At 48.1% G+C, this 15,707-nt stretch overlaps 2 protein-coding genes across 2 annotated transcripts in view; both read right to left on the bottom strand.

Annotated features, from left to right (window-relative positions):
• Positions 1–2,117: 2,117 nt before the first annotated feature.
• On the bottom strand, positions 2,118–3,128 carry GPX1 (glutathione peroxidase 1). The gene is made up of 2 exons (XM_068157975.1): positions 2,852–3,128; positions 2,118–2,742 (listed from the first exon to the last, which is right to left on the bottom strand). Exons 1-2 carry the CDS (start codon positions 3,080–3,082, stop codon positions 2,380–2,382), a joined length of 594 nt encoding a protein of 197 aa, XP_068014076.1. The 5' UTR covers positions 3,083–3,128; the 3' UTR covers positions 2,118–2,379.
• Positions 3,129–6,491: 3,363 nt separating this feature from the next.
• RHOA (ras homolog family member A) overlaps positions 6,492–15,707 on the bottom strand; it is a 29,645-nt gene continuing 20,429 nt past the window's right edge. The window contains exons 3-5 of the mRNA XM_068157974.1: positions 12,337–12,457; positions 9,085–9,215; positions 6,492–7,824 (exon numbers count right to left, since the gene is read on the bottom strand). Of these exons, the coding sequence (XP_068014075.1) occupies positions 7,651–7,824; positions 9,085–9,215; positions 12,337–12,457 (426 nt within the window). The 3' untranslated portion in view covers positions 6,492–7,650. The remainder of the gene's footprint in view (positions 7,825–9,084; positions 9,216–12,336; positions 12,458–15,707) is intronic.

The raw sequence follows: 15,707 nt of genomic DNA, 5'->3' as shown, positions 1-15,707 counted from the left end.
CTTCACCCCAGAAGGCAGCTGTTCTGGGGGGTGCTCAGAGGAGACCAGCAATAATAAACTGGGAAGTTTTTATCTATGCTGCAGAGTTCCTGCTAGTGTACTTACACTGAGATCATTCATTTTCCTGCTGGCGTGGACCATTTTCATCCTCTAATCACATCACTGTACTTCTGCTGGCATGGCTCTATCTGTTCCTGGAGCTGATACTTTGTTTTTCTGCTGCACAGCCCCAGCAACTGGAAGGTAAATAAGTCCCTTGGCCATCAGCACTGCAAAACCAAGATGTAAGGTGCCCTTGGCTTGGCAAGAGTTCCTTTCAGACAGGGGTGACAGCAGCTAGTGTTGGAGTCTTCCCCCTGCGGTGGCAGGGCTCAGTGCGGGCCCCAGGCTGCTGAGGAAGAGGCAAAGCAAGGGGGGGGTCCCTTGCAAACAGCTCAGGTTTGGTGAGTCAGGAATGAGGAAGTGCCACAGCTCATGTGGATAAAGACTTTTCAGTGCAGGAACGATCCTCTGCATTTTCCCTATATCCCAGAGTCCTGCATTCATGAGGCAAGTAGGTTTAACTGAAAAAATAATTCCCCACATGAAGCAACTTCTGCTCCAAAAATGAAATAGCTACTGAAAACATCCCTTTTTTTTGTTGTTTTTTTTTTTTTCCTGTGAAGCTGTACTGGAAGTTAAGAAATAATCCATTGAGGATTGTGCAATCCGAGTTCAAAGCTCGATGACTCAGGGGCCGCAGCAAACTGGGTGGATCCTGCTATAAGTTTTGCCACAGGGTCTCTCCTCAGCCTGGAGCAGACTTTGAATGTAGGTACAGTAGCAAAGCAACCAGTGAATTGGTGAGATGAGAACCTGTGAACAGCAAAAATAAATCCCTAGTGCCTCAAGTCCCAAATGTGTTTAATTAACGGTGCACTACTGCTTGAAATACTATGCCTCCCCCTTGAAAGCCCAAGATTCTAGTGTGTGTTAGTACCCTCAGTCCAACACTGAGTGCTATGAGGCCTTATGAGGAGTGGGTTGTGATGACAATGTGCTTGCAGAGCCATTGAAGGAGTGAAAATTTACCTGCAGAAGGACCTGAGCCATTGGGCAGAAGGATGGCAGGTGAAATTTGGCACAGGCCCAGGGTAAACCGTTCCTATTTCCAGCCATTCAGCAGTAGCCTATAAAACCAGGAAGACCATGCAGGAATTTGTCAGGACTATTGTTAAGAACTCCATTAAATACCTGCCAGTTCTGTGGCTGGCAGAAGTCAAAAATGTGTTAGAGAAGGAATAAAAAGATGTAAATACTGCCTGAACCCTGGTGTATTTGCATTGTCTCTCATGTGATTCCTATGCCCAATGGGCAGCAAAGACATTCTGAGGCAAAGCACACTTTCCATAGGAGAAGTGGTTGAATAGGCTGCTTTCTGCTCTGGGAACCAAATGGACCTGGCTCTTTATGAGATTCCCTGCATGGCAAAGCACTAGGGTTGCACAAAAGTGATACAGGCTTAATGTAGACTGGGTATGTGGAGATCTGTGTTAGGCTGCCACCAGGGCGAAATAGGACAGAGCCAGGAGATATCTAAGCCAGTGAGGGGCCAGTTCCTGCTCTAGGTGCCCTCAGGCAACTGCTGACAGAGGTCAGGTAACAAGGTGGGCTTTGGCCAATGGGCTCTTCTCCAAGCCCTCTGCCAGCAGTGCAGGCTGCAGAATCACCCACCCATCTCCCTGCCCAAACGGTTATAAACATGTTGCAGCCTGTTGTTGGTAGCCAAGTTGGAAGTTTATCAGCCAGTGCAAATTCACACCCTGGCCACGTGCCACCATGTCTTTCCTCCGCAGGCAAGCCTCAAAGTGAAGCCGACAAGGTATTCCTGCTTTGTGCTGCCCTCCTGCACGTTACACATCAGGTAAGACATGGCACTATTTGCAGTTTGCAGAGCAGGGAAATGCTCTTTGCCCATTGCACTGCCCTAGGTCAGCATTCGTACTTCAGCCTCACTGCACCATCATGCCCGAGTGGTCCGAGTCAGCCCCTTGACCAGCCACATCAGCTGAGGAATGGGTAACCTAACCACCATGTTTCACCCAACTTGCCCCATTTATCAAGCCAGACCCTTAAAAGAAAGTATACATTGTTTTTATTCAGAGAATCACAGTAAGCTACTGAGCCTCACGGCTGCTTTCCCCAGCTTAGTAATCCCAAACATTCACATGCAGCTTTTGAGAACATCAGGTGTGCTTCAAGAATTTGGAAGACACACCATCATAAGCAAAATCTGCACGAGACATTGGGATTTCTGCCAGAGTAGCAGCCTCCTGCAAGAGCACGGCAAGCTGAGCAGGAAGCAAAAGCACTCAGCAGTGAGTGCCGCAGCACCCCACTTTATTGGGAAGCACTCTTGGAGCCCTGCAGAAGCAATTCAATATCATCCTGTATCTTGATGGTTTCAAAATTCCGGCTGTAGCGCTTGAAGGGCACGCCGTCGGGGCCGATGAGGAACTTCTCGAAGTTCCAGGAGATGTCGTTGCGGCAGACCGGGGACCAGATGATGTACTGCGGGTTGGTCATCAGAGAGGAGGGGTCGTCGTGCGGAAAGGGCAGCGCTTCTTTCAGGAGGGTGAAGAGGGGGTGAGCATTCTTCCCGTTCACCTCGCACTTCTCGAGCATGATGAAATTGGGTTTGTACCCCTTGCCAGGACGAACATGCTCCAGCGACAGCAGGATCTCCTCGTTCTTAGCATTTTCCTAGGGAAACAAAGACAAAACCGACCCCGAGCAGAGCCCGTCAGCACCAAGCCGGGACGGGCGGCTCCTCCCGCGCCCCCGGGCCCTGCAGCCGTGCCGCCCGCCTTACCTGGTGCCCGAACTGGTTGCAGGGGAAACCGAGGACCTGGAAGCCGCGGGGCCCGTAGCGCTGCTGCAGCTCGTTGAGCTGCAGGAAGTCGCGCGTGGTGGTGCCTCAGAGCGACGCCACGTTGACCACCAGCAGCACCTTGCCCTGTAGCGAGGCCAGCTGCAGCGGCTCCGCTGCGCCCAGCCGCTGCACCGTCAGACCCCACAACGCTGCTGCTCCTCTCGCCGCCATGGCCAACACTGCTGGGCGGGCCGCGGCTGTTCCCGCTCCCCGCCGCCGCGCCTCGCCTCGCCCCGCCTCGCCGCGCCTAGCACCGCCTAGCCGCGCCTCGCCCCGCCTCGCCGCGCCTAGCACCGCCTAGCCGCGCCTCGCCCCGCCTCGCCGCGCCTAGCACCGCCTAGCCGCGCCTAGCACCGCCTAGCCGCGCTTCTGCCGCCCCCCGCCTCCTCCGCCCTCACCTCTCCCTCGCTGCTTGCCTCCGTGCTCCCGCCAGCCGCATCGGCCCTGTGAGCCTCTCCCCCGCCTCCTTTGAGGGCAGGAAGGTTCCGTCCGGGGGCCATGCTCAGCGACATCACGGCCTGTTTCTCAATCCTCACGAAAGGGTTCCGAACAGTTAAAGCTCGGAGTGCTGAAACCTTTGAGTACAGAGGTGGCTCAAGACAGCACCGGGGCTGCAACATCCTCCTGGGACACCACTGCCCCTGGGAGTGGCTTTTGGGAAACACTTGGAGTTTGTCACCTTGTTGAAGCTAGTAAAGCCTCCCTTTACTGCAGTAGTTGCTTTTCTTCATCCCTGACTTTTCCATTTCTTGTCTTGCTTTGGTCTGGTTTAGGGAGTTTTAAATCACTCACTAGCAACTGCTCTTCTCGTGGATCCCAGGGCAGACCTATCTAGGCAACACTGAATGCTGCCTGTATCCACTCCAGACAGCATGGCCCAGCCGCTCCCCCGCGGGTCTTTGTGCTGTAACATCACTGTCCTCCAGAGCGTACTCTGAGGCAGGACTAGCCCTTCAGGTGGTGTCCATGGGTAGGACCAGCAGGGCCTGTTGGGCAGCATAGCTCGGCAGGGACCTAGGGGGCCTCAGTTTCAGCACACTCCCCGGGGAAGCAGGGAGCCCCTGTGAAGGTTCCAGCTAATGTCTGTGCGAAGTGAGCTCTATTCACAACAGCCCCAAGGTCAGACAGCTGCTTATCAGTGCTGGCTCCCAGCCAAAGCAGCCTGGGCCTCTGAGAGTGGGGGATGTGCTCAAGGCCCCATTTACTGCTGTTCTCTTTCATGAGTAGGGACTTACCACAAACACTATCTGTCACTGACAGGCTGCGTCTCTGCTCTAGGGTTCCAGGTGACTGCAGGATCTAGGGGGTTTACTTTGGGCCAGTTTTGGCACCTTGCCCTGTGACTGGGAACTGGATAGTTCTTGGCTCTGATATGTTTTGGGGACTAGCTGATTGTCTTTCATCTTGGAGCACCTCCAGTTTTTGCAGTATGTTGCAACACAGATATCAGGAGCCATGAGAAGTGTCCTGAGACAGTTCAGAGCAGGTGGGAAATGGTATGAGCAGAGGCATGTGACCCATGTTTACTTTCCAGTAAACTGACAATTATAGTCCACACAGACTGTTCACCTGCTTCTTGGTCACAGTGGAAGAGGAATTTCTCTCCAGGGGTGACCTCTAGGGCAGTACCACAGAGGTGTCTTGCTGCTGCTGCTGAAGATATTTGCTCAGAGTGGCACCTTTAATCCTCAGCCTGGACCTGGGGGAAGCAGGGGGTTTCTTTTGGTTCTTTGTGCTTTTCAGACAGGCACAGGTTAGGGCTTTCCTTTCCTTGATGAGTGACTTCTAAGGAAACTGAGTTCAACTTCCTTGTTTGCTCAGAGCTACACCCTGTGCCTGGACATGTTCTGTGGAGCCAGCTGAACTTGGATCCAATGGAGTGCCCAGCACTCCTGAGGGACAAGATGGACTTGCAGGACCCCTTTTGAGATATGACAAGTGACAGTAGTCCTAGGAGGTCAGAAGGTTGCTGCTTAACAGCAGCAGTAATTGCAAGGGTTGCGAAACACACCTTCTGGCCTCCTATTCACACCTTCTCCCCACTCCCGGTGTCAAACTCCTTCCTCTGGCCAGGAGGTTGGCACTTGGCTCTTAGCTTTTCCCCTGCCTCTTCCCTGGTTCCTTGCCTGAGAGGATCATTCTCCACAGGTGCCAAGCACACATTTCCCAACTCTGGTCTGGCTGGCTGTGTCCCCAGTTCAATCCAGAACAAAGAAGGCTTCCAGAGATGACAGATGTGACAGAAATCCAAAGAGAGCCAGGTTGTCAGCTCTCAAAGGCAGGAAGGCCAAGGACTGTTAACTTCACAACGATGTGCTCCTAAGCAGGGCTCTGCTCTGATGGAAGTGGTGCAAAGGACAGGGGGGAGGAGCTGGAGCTTCTGGTCATAAACAGGAGACACTGACTTAGCTACACATCTGAACTTGGAGAAAGGCAGGTCAGGAATGCAAACCTAATACCAGCTGGTGGACAAAACAGAGAAGGAGAGGTGGTGCTGGAAGTTAGCAACAGCTTAGATTAGAATTTGGATGACAAATGAATCACTTCTAGAAGTGTATCAGCAGATAGAGAAACCCATGAGCTGGCTCTGAGAAACAGGCAGATCTTACTCAAACCCCTTGAAGAGCAGCCGAGAAATGCAACCCAGTGGCTCTGCAAGACTGAAAAAACTCCAGTTTTGCAACCACCCAACAATAAAAACCTCCAAAAAAGGGAACTGCAGAGGAGTGAGAAAGCTTCTTAAGGGGCAGAGAATTACATCCTCCTAGGAACTTCCTGCTCTGTTCAACCCCATCACCCCATGTGGGTGGAGAACAGGCAGCCAGGAGAGGAAGGAGGGAAGGGTGGGGTGGGTGTCCTAGGCCATCACTCAGAGTCAGCTGGTTGTTCACTTACACAGACTGTCAGCAACAACTGCCCAGCCCCACAGGCAGAAGCCCTCAGCTCTCCAACCACCTCTGTAAATACCAGTGCAGGTGTGGGGTATGCACACTGCTGTTTGCTATTCTCAGCACAATCTGCTCTCCAGTGTGGGTGCAGCACAAGGGCCCATACCTTGAGCCCAGCTCTTGTTGCAGTGCTTGGAGGCAGCCCTCAGAACAGCAGGTTGCAGGGCAAATGTGCTGCCGTGCGCAGTCCCACGTGTGCAGCAGCGCAGCGCAGAGCGGCACACCGTGTACCATCACATGCTTCCACAGCAACGCTGTCTTCTCCTCCCTTCTTCCTACTCTCCCCTCCTACACATAGCCTCCTCCTGCTTCTCTCTTCCCTTGCTCAGCACCAGCAAATTCAACTCAGCTGATACACCCTCATCTGGTTTGAGTACCAAAAGAAGCTCCTGGGAAGCCTTGCTGCTCACCGTAGAGACCAGGCAGGGTGAAGGATTCCACCTCTGTTCTGCTGCAGCATTTGGAAACCGCTGCAACAAGTGGATGGGGAACCACTTGCTGGTAAACAAAAATAACTATTGAAGCACTTGCAGCTGCTCAGCGAGTCCTAGCACAGCTCTATCAAAATATTTCTGATGGAGGCTGTCAGATGCTGGGCCAGAAACCCAGAGTGAGGAATACAGACACCAGGATACAGGGAGCTTAGAAAACTGCCTTTATTCTATTAGTTGTTGGAAAAATGAAAATACAGAAAGAGTTTAGTTGGCTGCAGAACAGCAAGAAGTTCACAGGTTAGGAGTCTGATCACTACATGGTAACCAAACTTACACAAAAAGTTTCCTTTTTTTTTTCTTTTTTTTTTTTCTCCTTTTTTCATTTTTTTAAACTTTTGAAACTGGGTCCAGCAATGAACTTAAGGCAACTGAACAGTTCAGAAGCTTTTTGAGCGTGAGCAGGCTGTCTTTTCTCATCCCTACGGCACGTCATGGAAAAAAAAAAACCCAACCCCCCCCAAACTCCTCCTGGGTGTGCAGGCCACTCAAACCATTCAGCTGGGTGAGACTCTTACAAATGAAGAGGGGGAGAGGAGCAGCTGCTTTCCATCGGACTTTATTTTCAAATACAGTTTCTTAAAAAACCCAGAACACCTTAACGCAGAGGTTACAAGTAACAGTATTAGGAAATCCAATTATACAAAAAATACTACATCTAAGCTGGGGGGTAAATAGATTTATTTTTTTGGTAACATACATTGAAACTGGCACTAATTACACAGTAACTAAAAGGTAACTAACATGAAACCACAGAACCCTCACTTCTTTTCCTTCGCTGAATGGGACTTGGTCATTTCAGAGTGATCACATTTCTCCAACTACACGTTTTACCACCGCTGAGCCACGACAATCAGGTCTTCCCTAAATGTGATAGCACTGAAGCTACACTTGATTCCACATACAGCCATGTAACTGTTGTACTCAATTAGAACAGAACGTTAGTTATAAAGTAGTTACAGACCAATCCTCTGTTGACAGCTTTTTCTCTTTCTAGAGAGAAGAAAGAAGATAGAGAATTGTCTTCAATTAGCGCCTGGCATATCCTGTGAGTGCAGAAAAGGTTTGTTAGAGGAATGTTGAGGTTAACCTTGGGTGCACAGATGAATTTGATGCAGATTGTTATAAAAATCATGGTTGGCTTCTAAATACTGGTAGCAAGATGACTCGATTTTTAAATCTCTTAAGTAAATTATAGATAATGAAAAAGGCCAGTAATCATACACTAAGATTAATAAACAGCACTTTAAAATTACTCAAGTGCAGGGTGCTGCTTTGGCCATCTTCCTCTGGCCACACTTTATAAGAGAAGGCACCCGGACTTTTTCTTGCCACGCCGGGCTTGCAAAGCAGCTCTAGTGGCCATTTCAAAAACCTCCCTCACACCGTCTTTGGTCTTTGCCGAACACTCCATGTACCCAAAAGCACCGATGCGGTTTGCCATATCTCTTCCTTCTTCGGGTTTGACAGGCTCCTGCAAAGGCAAAGGCCAAGGGGTGAGAAACGACCCAAAGACACACCGGTGCACACCAGCCTTCCCTCTCTCAGCCAGCTTCCCAAAGGCGATGGGATTGCTGGATTAAGTGCATCAGGATCTCAGGTAGTGATAGAACTAGGGGGAATGGAATGAAGCTGGAGGTGGGGAGATTCAGGCTAGATGTGAGGAGGAAGTTTTTCCCCATGAGAGTGGTGAGACCCTGGAATGGGTTGTCCAGGGAGGTGGTCGAGGCCCTGTCCCTGGAGGTGTTTAAGCCCAGGCTGGCTGAGGCTCTGTCCAGCCTGCTCTAGTGTGGGGTGTCCCTGCCCATGGCAGGGGGGTTGGAACTAGATGATCCTTGTGGTCCCTTCCAACCCTGAATGAAACTATGAAACTATAATTCATCAGTTAATTAATAATTCACTGCTCAACTGAGAGTGATCCTTGAAATGATAAATGTACATTGAAAATAAACTTGGCTTATTTTCTCAGGATGCAGCGTGCAGCCCAGCTGGGATCACAGACCTGGGTATGCCTGCGCACTGTGCCACTGCTTGAGGACACAATCAGTTTTCTAACACCTCTGAACTTGAAAGCTGTAAGACCCTTCGAAACTTGAGTTTATTTCTGAGTAAACATTTGTCTGACTCTTTGCCACAATTGTAACAAAAGTCTGTGAATAAATCCCCAGAGCAATTATTTCCCTCCCTCAGTCTTTGTATAAACCCAAATGTTACACAACAGGAGCAAGAAGTCCAGGACAGAGCAGTCATGTACCCAAACTGGGGGGGGTTTCAGACTCAGTCTGAAAATGAAACCTAGTGATAGGCTCAGGAATGAGGTAGAGCATCTGTGCTCATCACCTCAAACCACTGACCAATAAAACTGTTTGACACCCTGAACACACAACATTGAAGCACAGCTCGAGAGAGCGTGCACTTGATCTGTCTCCCCTAGTTGATTCCTTTCTATCTTTTACCTCAGGGTCTCCGTCAGGCAGAGCAGTCGACTGCTGGTAACTCAACGCAGCCATTTCCACTGTTAAGAATGCCTTTTTCTAACAGAGCAATCTCCCAATGTGAAACAAGAAACACTCAATTAAAGGGAATATGTACTTTCTGCTTTCTGTCAAGGCTAAGTGCTCATTATGCAGCCCATAGGAAGCTGGCAGCGAGCTGTGGATGCTCATTTAATGCTCTGGTACAATCACTACAGACTTTCTTCATTCCTTGTAGGACCACCAGAAAAAGAACCTGCCTGCTTCATTTTGGCCAGCTCTCGTCTTGTGTGCTCGTCATTCCTCAGGTCCTTCTTGTTTCCTACCAAGATGATAGGCACGTTGGGGCAGAAATGCTTCACCTCTGGGGTCCACTTCTCTGGGATGTTTTCTGGAAAACATAAATAGAAGTATGACCGTCCTAAAATGGCATCACTAAGGAAGACAAGCCTGGCTGTGGCAAGTTTAAGGATGAAGGACGCCTAAACTGTTGGTTTCTCTACATCTTTCAGTAGCCACTTGACAAGGGTTAGCATAAGGTACTTCAAATGCAGAATTCCTAAACAGAGTGTCAGGGAGTGTTTTCAAGAGAAACATTTTATTTATCTCCAGAAGCTAAAGACAGGCACAATCCTGAAGCAAGTATTTACATCACTTCTAAAATGCAACATCAACCAACCACTCTGAACTCTCCTATTAGCTTAAGCAGAGATGTTGTTCTACACACTAATTAGTGGTACACAAACAAAGACTTTGTGTAAGTGATTTCCAGATTTGCCATTTCTCCCTGTCTGCAGCAAATGAATTTGCACTCTCACACAAGACACTTTTTCTTGCAGCACAACTTCCCTACATGACTTTATTAAAACATGGATCTGCAAATTGAAGACTTTAGGGCTTTTAAAAGTAAAACCTTGATAAATGCTATATAGAAGTACTGAGCAGCCCAAAACACTTGGCTTTGATTTCAGCAGCTCTCAGACATCTGGGATTCACCTGGATGTACCTGCAGGCTACAAACCCCCTTTTTATCTTAATGAAATTCCATTCAGTTTTTGAACAGACATTCACTATTCTGGCATTGTTTTCTTGCTTGAAAGAACAACTTAGACAAGCTATTTTGAAACCAGTTTTTTGAACCACAGCCAAATCAGCAATTCTGCAGCTGCACCTGGAAGACTCAGGGGGTGCAGGCCTCTTGACACTGCACACCAGAAAAGCTGCCTGGCAGTTCCCTGATTGATCCACTGCTCTGAGGGACACAAAAGCCCTGATACTGGTGAGCAGGAAGGAAGAAATAGCCAAGATCAGACTGAACCCCTCTCTCCCTGCCTCCAGGGCTAAGTAACCCATCTTGTTTTCAGGGTGGACAGTTAATCAGCACTCCAGCTACCCAGGGAGTAGCCTGTGCAGTAGAAATGAGCCCAGCTCAAACCTTGTGCATGGCTGTTACCAGCCACACCAGGCACAAACACCACACTGCTGCCACTAAACCTCAAATGGTTTCGCAGAGAGATGAGGACTGTGAAAGATGTCTCTACATGCAGGATCAGGTGGAAGGGATGAAGAAAGAGATGAGGATTTCCCTGATGTCAGGATGGCACTGATTTGTCTAAAAAGACACTTTCCTACCCAACTGCCCATTTAGTAGCTGCTACCCTTCAGAGGCAAGGTGAGAAGAGACTGAGCAAAAATACCAGCTGTTATCCCAGCCAGACTGTAATGCTGCTGTAACACCTGAAGGAGTTTACTCAAACCTTCTGTGAACTGTGGTAGGGATAGCATTTTCCAGCCATTGTATTACCTGCTTTCAGGACTAATCCTCCTCCTTCTATTAACTGACTTTCTGTGCTTCCTGGATTCTTTTTGTCTCACTCTTGTTTCTTCCTAAGTTCAACTCTGGGAGGCAGGGTTCACCAGCATGATAGAGGAGAGGTGCAGTAGAAAAGCCTAAAGACAGCTTGCAGTGATTGTGATTACCCTGACAGTAGAAAACTCCAAAGGATTCAGTGGTTTAATGAATTTAAGAGTGAACTGGTATTCCATTTACAGTTAAAACAATTGGACATCTCTCATTAATAGAAAAAGCACAGCAGCCTCTCACATTTCCTGGCTAAGAGCTTCCCAATGCATGGACATAACTTTGACCAGTTACCAACAAGTACGAGTCAGACACTGTACAAGAAGCTCTTGTCAGAGTACAGCTGGTCTTACACCCCCCACCTCAGAACTGATGTGCCTAGAGATCTCCCTTAACACTATCTGCATTCACACACTATTGAACAAGCCTCAGCAATGATAATCCGAGAGGAAGTTTTACAGAGTTTCACCTGGTTAAGAAAGCACTGCCATGATCTATCTGTTTAGGAGACTACACTGGGGGGAGTTGTCATTTTGAAGGGACAGAGAGGAAAGCTGCAGGGGCACTGAATCTTAGAATTAAGAGCACCTCTATCTCCTGCTCCTTACCCTTGTCACAAATCTCTTTGTAAGATCAAATACATCAATATCTATGCATCAGATTTGTAAGGCAATCAGAAGTTTTCAGTCTTGGACTCCACACAGAAGAGATGCCTCTCTGACAAGCACATCTTTGACATGGGTATTTTTAGAGCTCAGAAACGAAAGATCAAGCAACTCTTTTCTTCTCTTTTCTGCATCACAAGCAAGACGTCAAGCACTAGGAAGCAGACTACAAGAGCACAGGTCTCCAGCTTCTGACTGTTTCCACCAGTGAGAGAGCCACTCCCCCTTTCAGTACAAGCACCCCTCGGCACAATTCTCGTTTATGTTTTTCACCCACCAAGCAGACAGCAAAACACCTCAGGCTATTTGGGATTAATAACTCAGAGTGTTTCAAGCTGATCTCTCTTGAATAAAAGGAGGGGGTGGGGGCAGTGGAAGGGATAAAACCACAAAGCTGTATTTTTCATTCACAGAGAAAGGAAGTTACTTTGTTTTCCTGGATATAGTATGGTCTTGATTGTATAACATAACATTTTAAAGAACAGAAAAAGAAGGGGGGGGGAAATCAGCCTTTGTTGGGCCAAGCCAAGTCACAGGACATCATGCACTCACAGAACTGCTGGACACAGCCTTCCAGCCTGCTTGGGTTCACCAAGGCAGTACCTCCCTAGGGACAAGCACACAGTATGCTGCCCTGGCCCAGCAGAAAACGTTGCTGAGTTGGGGGTGCTGATCTAGGCCAAGGAGCTGCTAGCCTAGGCCAAGGAGCTGCTGCCCTGCCAAGTGTTGCTTGAATTATGCAGCAGAGCCCTGGGTAAACACAATCTGCTGCTGTAGCTTTCAAAGTGTCACTTGGTATGGTTGAAGAAAACAGGTTCTTGTAAGATTCTAATATCTGAAAACCAGACCTGCAAACCGGTATGAACCGAGAAACAAGGAATGTTTGCCATCACTGCAGCACATCAAACCATATTTTACAGCATGACTTCCAAGGGGAGTGCAGTGACACAGAGAAGGGGTTCTGAATCTGTTAGTGATCTACTTACCTAAACTATCAGGACTATCAATTGAAAAACACATAAGTATAACATCGGTATCTGGATAAGAAAGTGGTCTAAGTCGATCGTAGTCTTCTTGTCCTGCTGTATCCCACAAAGCCAACTCCACCTGCAGAAGAAAGTTAAGGCAGTTAACCAGGGAAGTTCTGAGTCAGAAGTGGACTAAATATTCCAGTCAACACCACTCCAAAGGGGAAGACACTGGTTTATATCCACAACCAGCGCTGATCCTCTGAAAGAATGTAAGACGTATCAGCAGAAAACCAAGACAGAAGAATCAAAGAGAATTTGCTCCAAAGGGCTGGGAATCCCTGACAAGCATTTCAGTTTTCAATGGAAGTGGTACCTCTAACTATAGGGTTTTTAGGGTTAAACACATTTTCAACTGCTTTACAATTGGGACTTCTCACAACTAGACTTGCATTAAACTTGCATTTTGCTTTGAAATAAACGTGATTTGTGCTTTCTGAATACTAAGAACTGAGTAAGTAGGTAATGGGCTCAATATTTCTACTTCCAGTGGAACTAGAGGAAATCATCCCAATAGCACTGTTTAAAACTACATAAGGAACAGGCAGTTATTTAAATTAGGAAGTGTAAAAACTAGAATCAAGCTTTTAAGGTATACTTTATTTAGAATAAACCAAACCAGGTTAGAAGAGACCTTCAAGATCATCGTGTCCAACCCATCAACCAATCCAACCCACCTAAACAACTAACCCATGGCACCAAGCACCCCATCAAGTCTCCTCCTGATCACCTCCAATGATGGTGACTCCACCACCTCCCCAGGCAGCCCATTCCAATGGGCAATCACTCTCTCTGTATAGAACTTCTTCCTAACATCCCAGCCTAAACCTCCCCTGGCACAGCCTGAGACTGTGTCCTCTTGTTCTGGTGCCGGCTGCCTGGGAGAAGAGACCAACCTCTGCCTGTCTACAACCTCCCTTCAGGTAGTTGGAGAGAGCAATAAGGTCACCCCTGAGTCTCCTCTTCTCCAGGCTAAGCAACCCCAGCTCCCTCACCCTCTCCTCATAGGGCTTGTGTTCCAAACCCCTCACCAACTTTGTTGCCCTTCTCTGGACTCATTCCAGCAAGTCAACCTCCTTCCTAAACTGAGGGGCCCAGAACTGGACACAGGACTCAAGGTGTGGCCTAACTAGTGCAGTGTCCAGGGGCAGAATGACCTCCCTGCTCCTGCTGGCCACACTGTTCCTGATGCAGGCCAGGATGCCATTGGCCCTCTTGGCTGCCTGGGCACACTGCAGGCTCATGTTCAGCCTACCATCGACCAGTACCCCCAGGTCCCTCTCCCTTGCTTGTGATTCTCTTATGCATCTGCCTTTGCAATGGAGTGAGTTCCTTCTTGTCTGAACTCTCCAAAAATTATGGGGAAAAAAGTCCAGAGCAGCTCAGATAAAAGGCAGACAGGCAGAACTGGATCCCAAATGTGAGCTTGAGTGTACAAAGCCACTTTTTGGGTTAAACTGTGAAGATACAAACCCTTAGTTACACATACATATGAGAAAAAGCCTTCCATATTTTAGTCAGTCAGTCTTCTCAGTGTCACCTCTGCACTTACAAATGCAAGTTTTGTGGCAAATGCTTGTATTTTTTTTCAGACATGTCTGTTGAGGGTCCCCTCCTAAGACAATGGAATCAGCCCCTTTGCTCTGTCTAAACAATGCATCTCATACCATCACTGTTGTCTCTTCAGATGGCTAATGAACATTTCTGGTAATGCTCCTCTACCAAAATGGAGCTAAGTAGCTGTCAAACAGATCAGTCTTAAGCACTGCTTTCCTACAAGCTTTTGCAGTCCAGTTGCCTGAAGACAAAGTGCTTGGGTAAAATACAACGTCTAGTTTAAACAGTCAGCTGACATTTCCATACAGAAACCACACAGCTCAAGATACTCGTGCACTTTTCACTGAGGTACTGGCCACATATAGCTGCTAAGACATGACTCCCTGTTCACCTGTTTACAGATGCAGGGACCCAAGCAGAAGGGAATGAGGACTTTTGACCAGGTGATGAAAGAGAAATGGGTACTGTACATACTTTTAACAAGAGTCCTTAGAGTCTAAAGGTACAATATGGAAACAGCAGAAACTCACTCTGGTGAAAACCATCTTCAAATAGTAGCTTAGGAGCAATTTTTTTTTTTGACTCATTCATACCATGGGAGAGCAAAGTTCTTTTAGACTCAAATGGCATGAACTATCATGACTAAACCCACCAATAATCCATGCCTGTAACAGGAAGAAATTAAATGTAACGAAGTCCAAAACTAGCTCAGAAGCTTTTTGCTCAAATCACAGTATCACAGTATCACTTAGGTTGGAAACGACCTCAAGGATCATCGAGTCCAACCTACCAACACAGACCCCATGACTAGACCATGGCACCAAGTGCCACGTCCAATCCCCTCTTGAACGCCTCCAGGGATGGTGACTCAACCACCTCCCTGGGCAACCGAATGACTCGCTGGGTGAAGAACTTTCTCCTCACCTTGAATCTAAACCTCCCCTGGCACAGCTTGAGACTGTGTCCCCTTGTTCTGCTGCTGGTTGCCTGGGAGAAGAGAGCAACCCCTTCCTGGCTACAACCACCTTTCAGGGAGTTGTAGAGGGCAATGAGGTCACCCCTGAGCCTCCTCTTCTCCAGGCTAAACAATCCCAGCTCCCTCAGCCTCTCCTCATAGGGCTTGTGCTCAAGGCCTCTCCCCAGCCTTGTTGCCCTTCTCTGGACACCTTCAAGTGTTTCGATGTCCTTCTTAAACTGAGGGGCCCAGAACTGGACACAGGACTCAAGGAGTACTCAAGGACTACTGTGTCAATCAAGACTGAAACTAAGCAGTTTAATTTAATCTGTCACTGCATCTGAACAAGGACTGACTGAAACATGTTCCAGCTGTACTCAGAGCAAGGTCAGATGTCACAACAAGAGGTGGAACAAGGAAGTTAATCAAAGTTAACATCAAAACCACACTTGACGTGAGGACCCACGGCACTGAAGTCAGCTCTGTGTGGTCAGGGTGACAGAACAGAGGCATCAGGGCTGCACAAAACGGTTTGAAAACAACTGCGTTTTCAGGGTGCAAATCTCGACAGTCCACTGTGCTCTGGAGGACCCTGAAAAGTGACAGTTTTGCACATCACACACTCTCTTGCATGACAAATCTATCTGGTGCTCAGAAAGAGCTCTCTGATGACTGCCTTTTGCAGCACAGCAGGCACCTGAGACTTTGGCAAACCAAAGGACTCGGAGGTCACAGTCTGAAGGCTGATTTTCAAAACATTTAAAGCTAAAATGAAATACTTCTAATGGCTCAAGTACTGAAGTACAAGCTGAAATGG

The sequence above is a fragment of the Melanerpes formicivorus genome, unplaced genomic scaffold (assembly GCF_026170545.1).
Source record: "Melanerpes formicivorus ecotype bairdi unplaced genomic scaffold, bMelFor1.0.p_v2 SCAF_38, whole genome shotgun sequence".
NCBI classification, from domain to species: Eukaryota; Metazoa; Chordata; class Aves; order Piciformes; family Picidae; genus Melanerpes; species Melanerpes formicivorus.
Note: the sequence above shows the minus strand (reverse complement) of the source record. Positions and strands in the feature narration are given on the sequence as shown.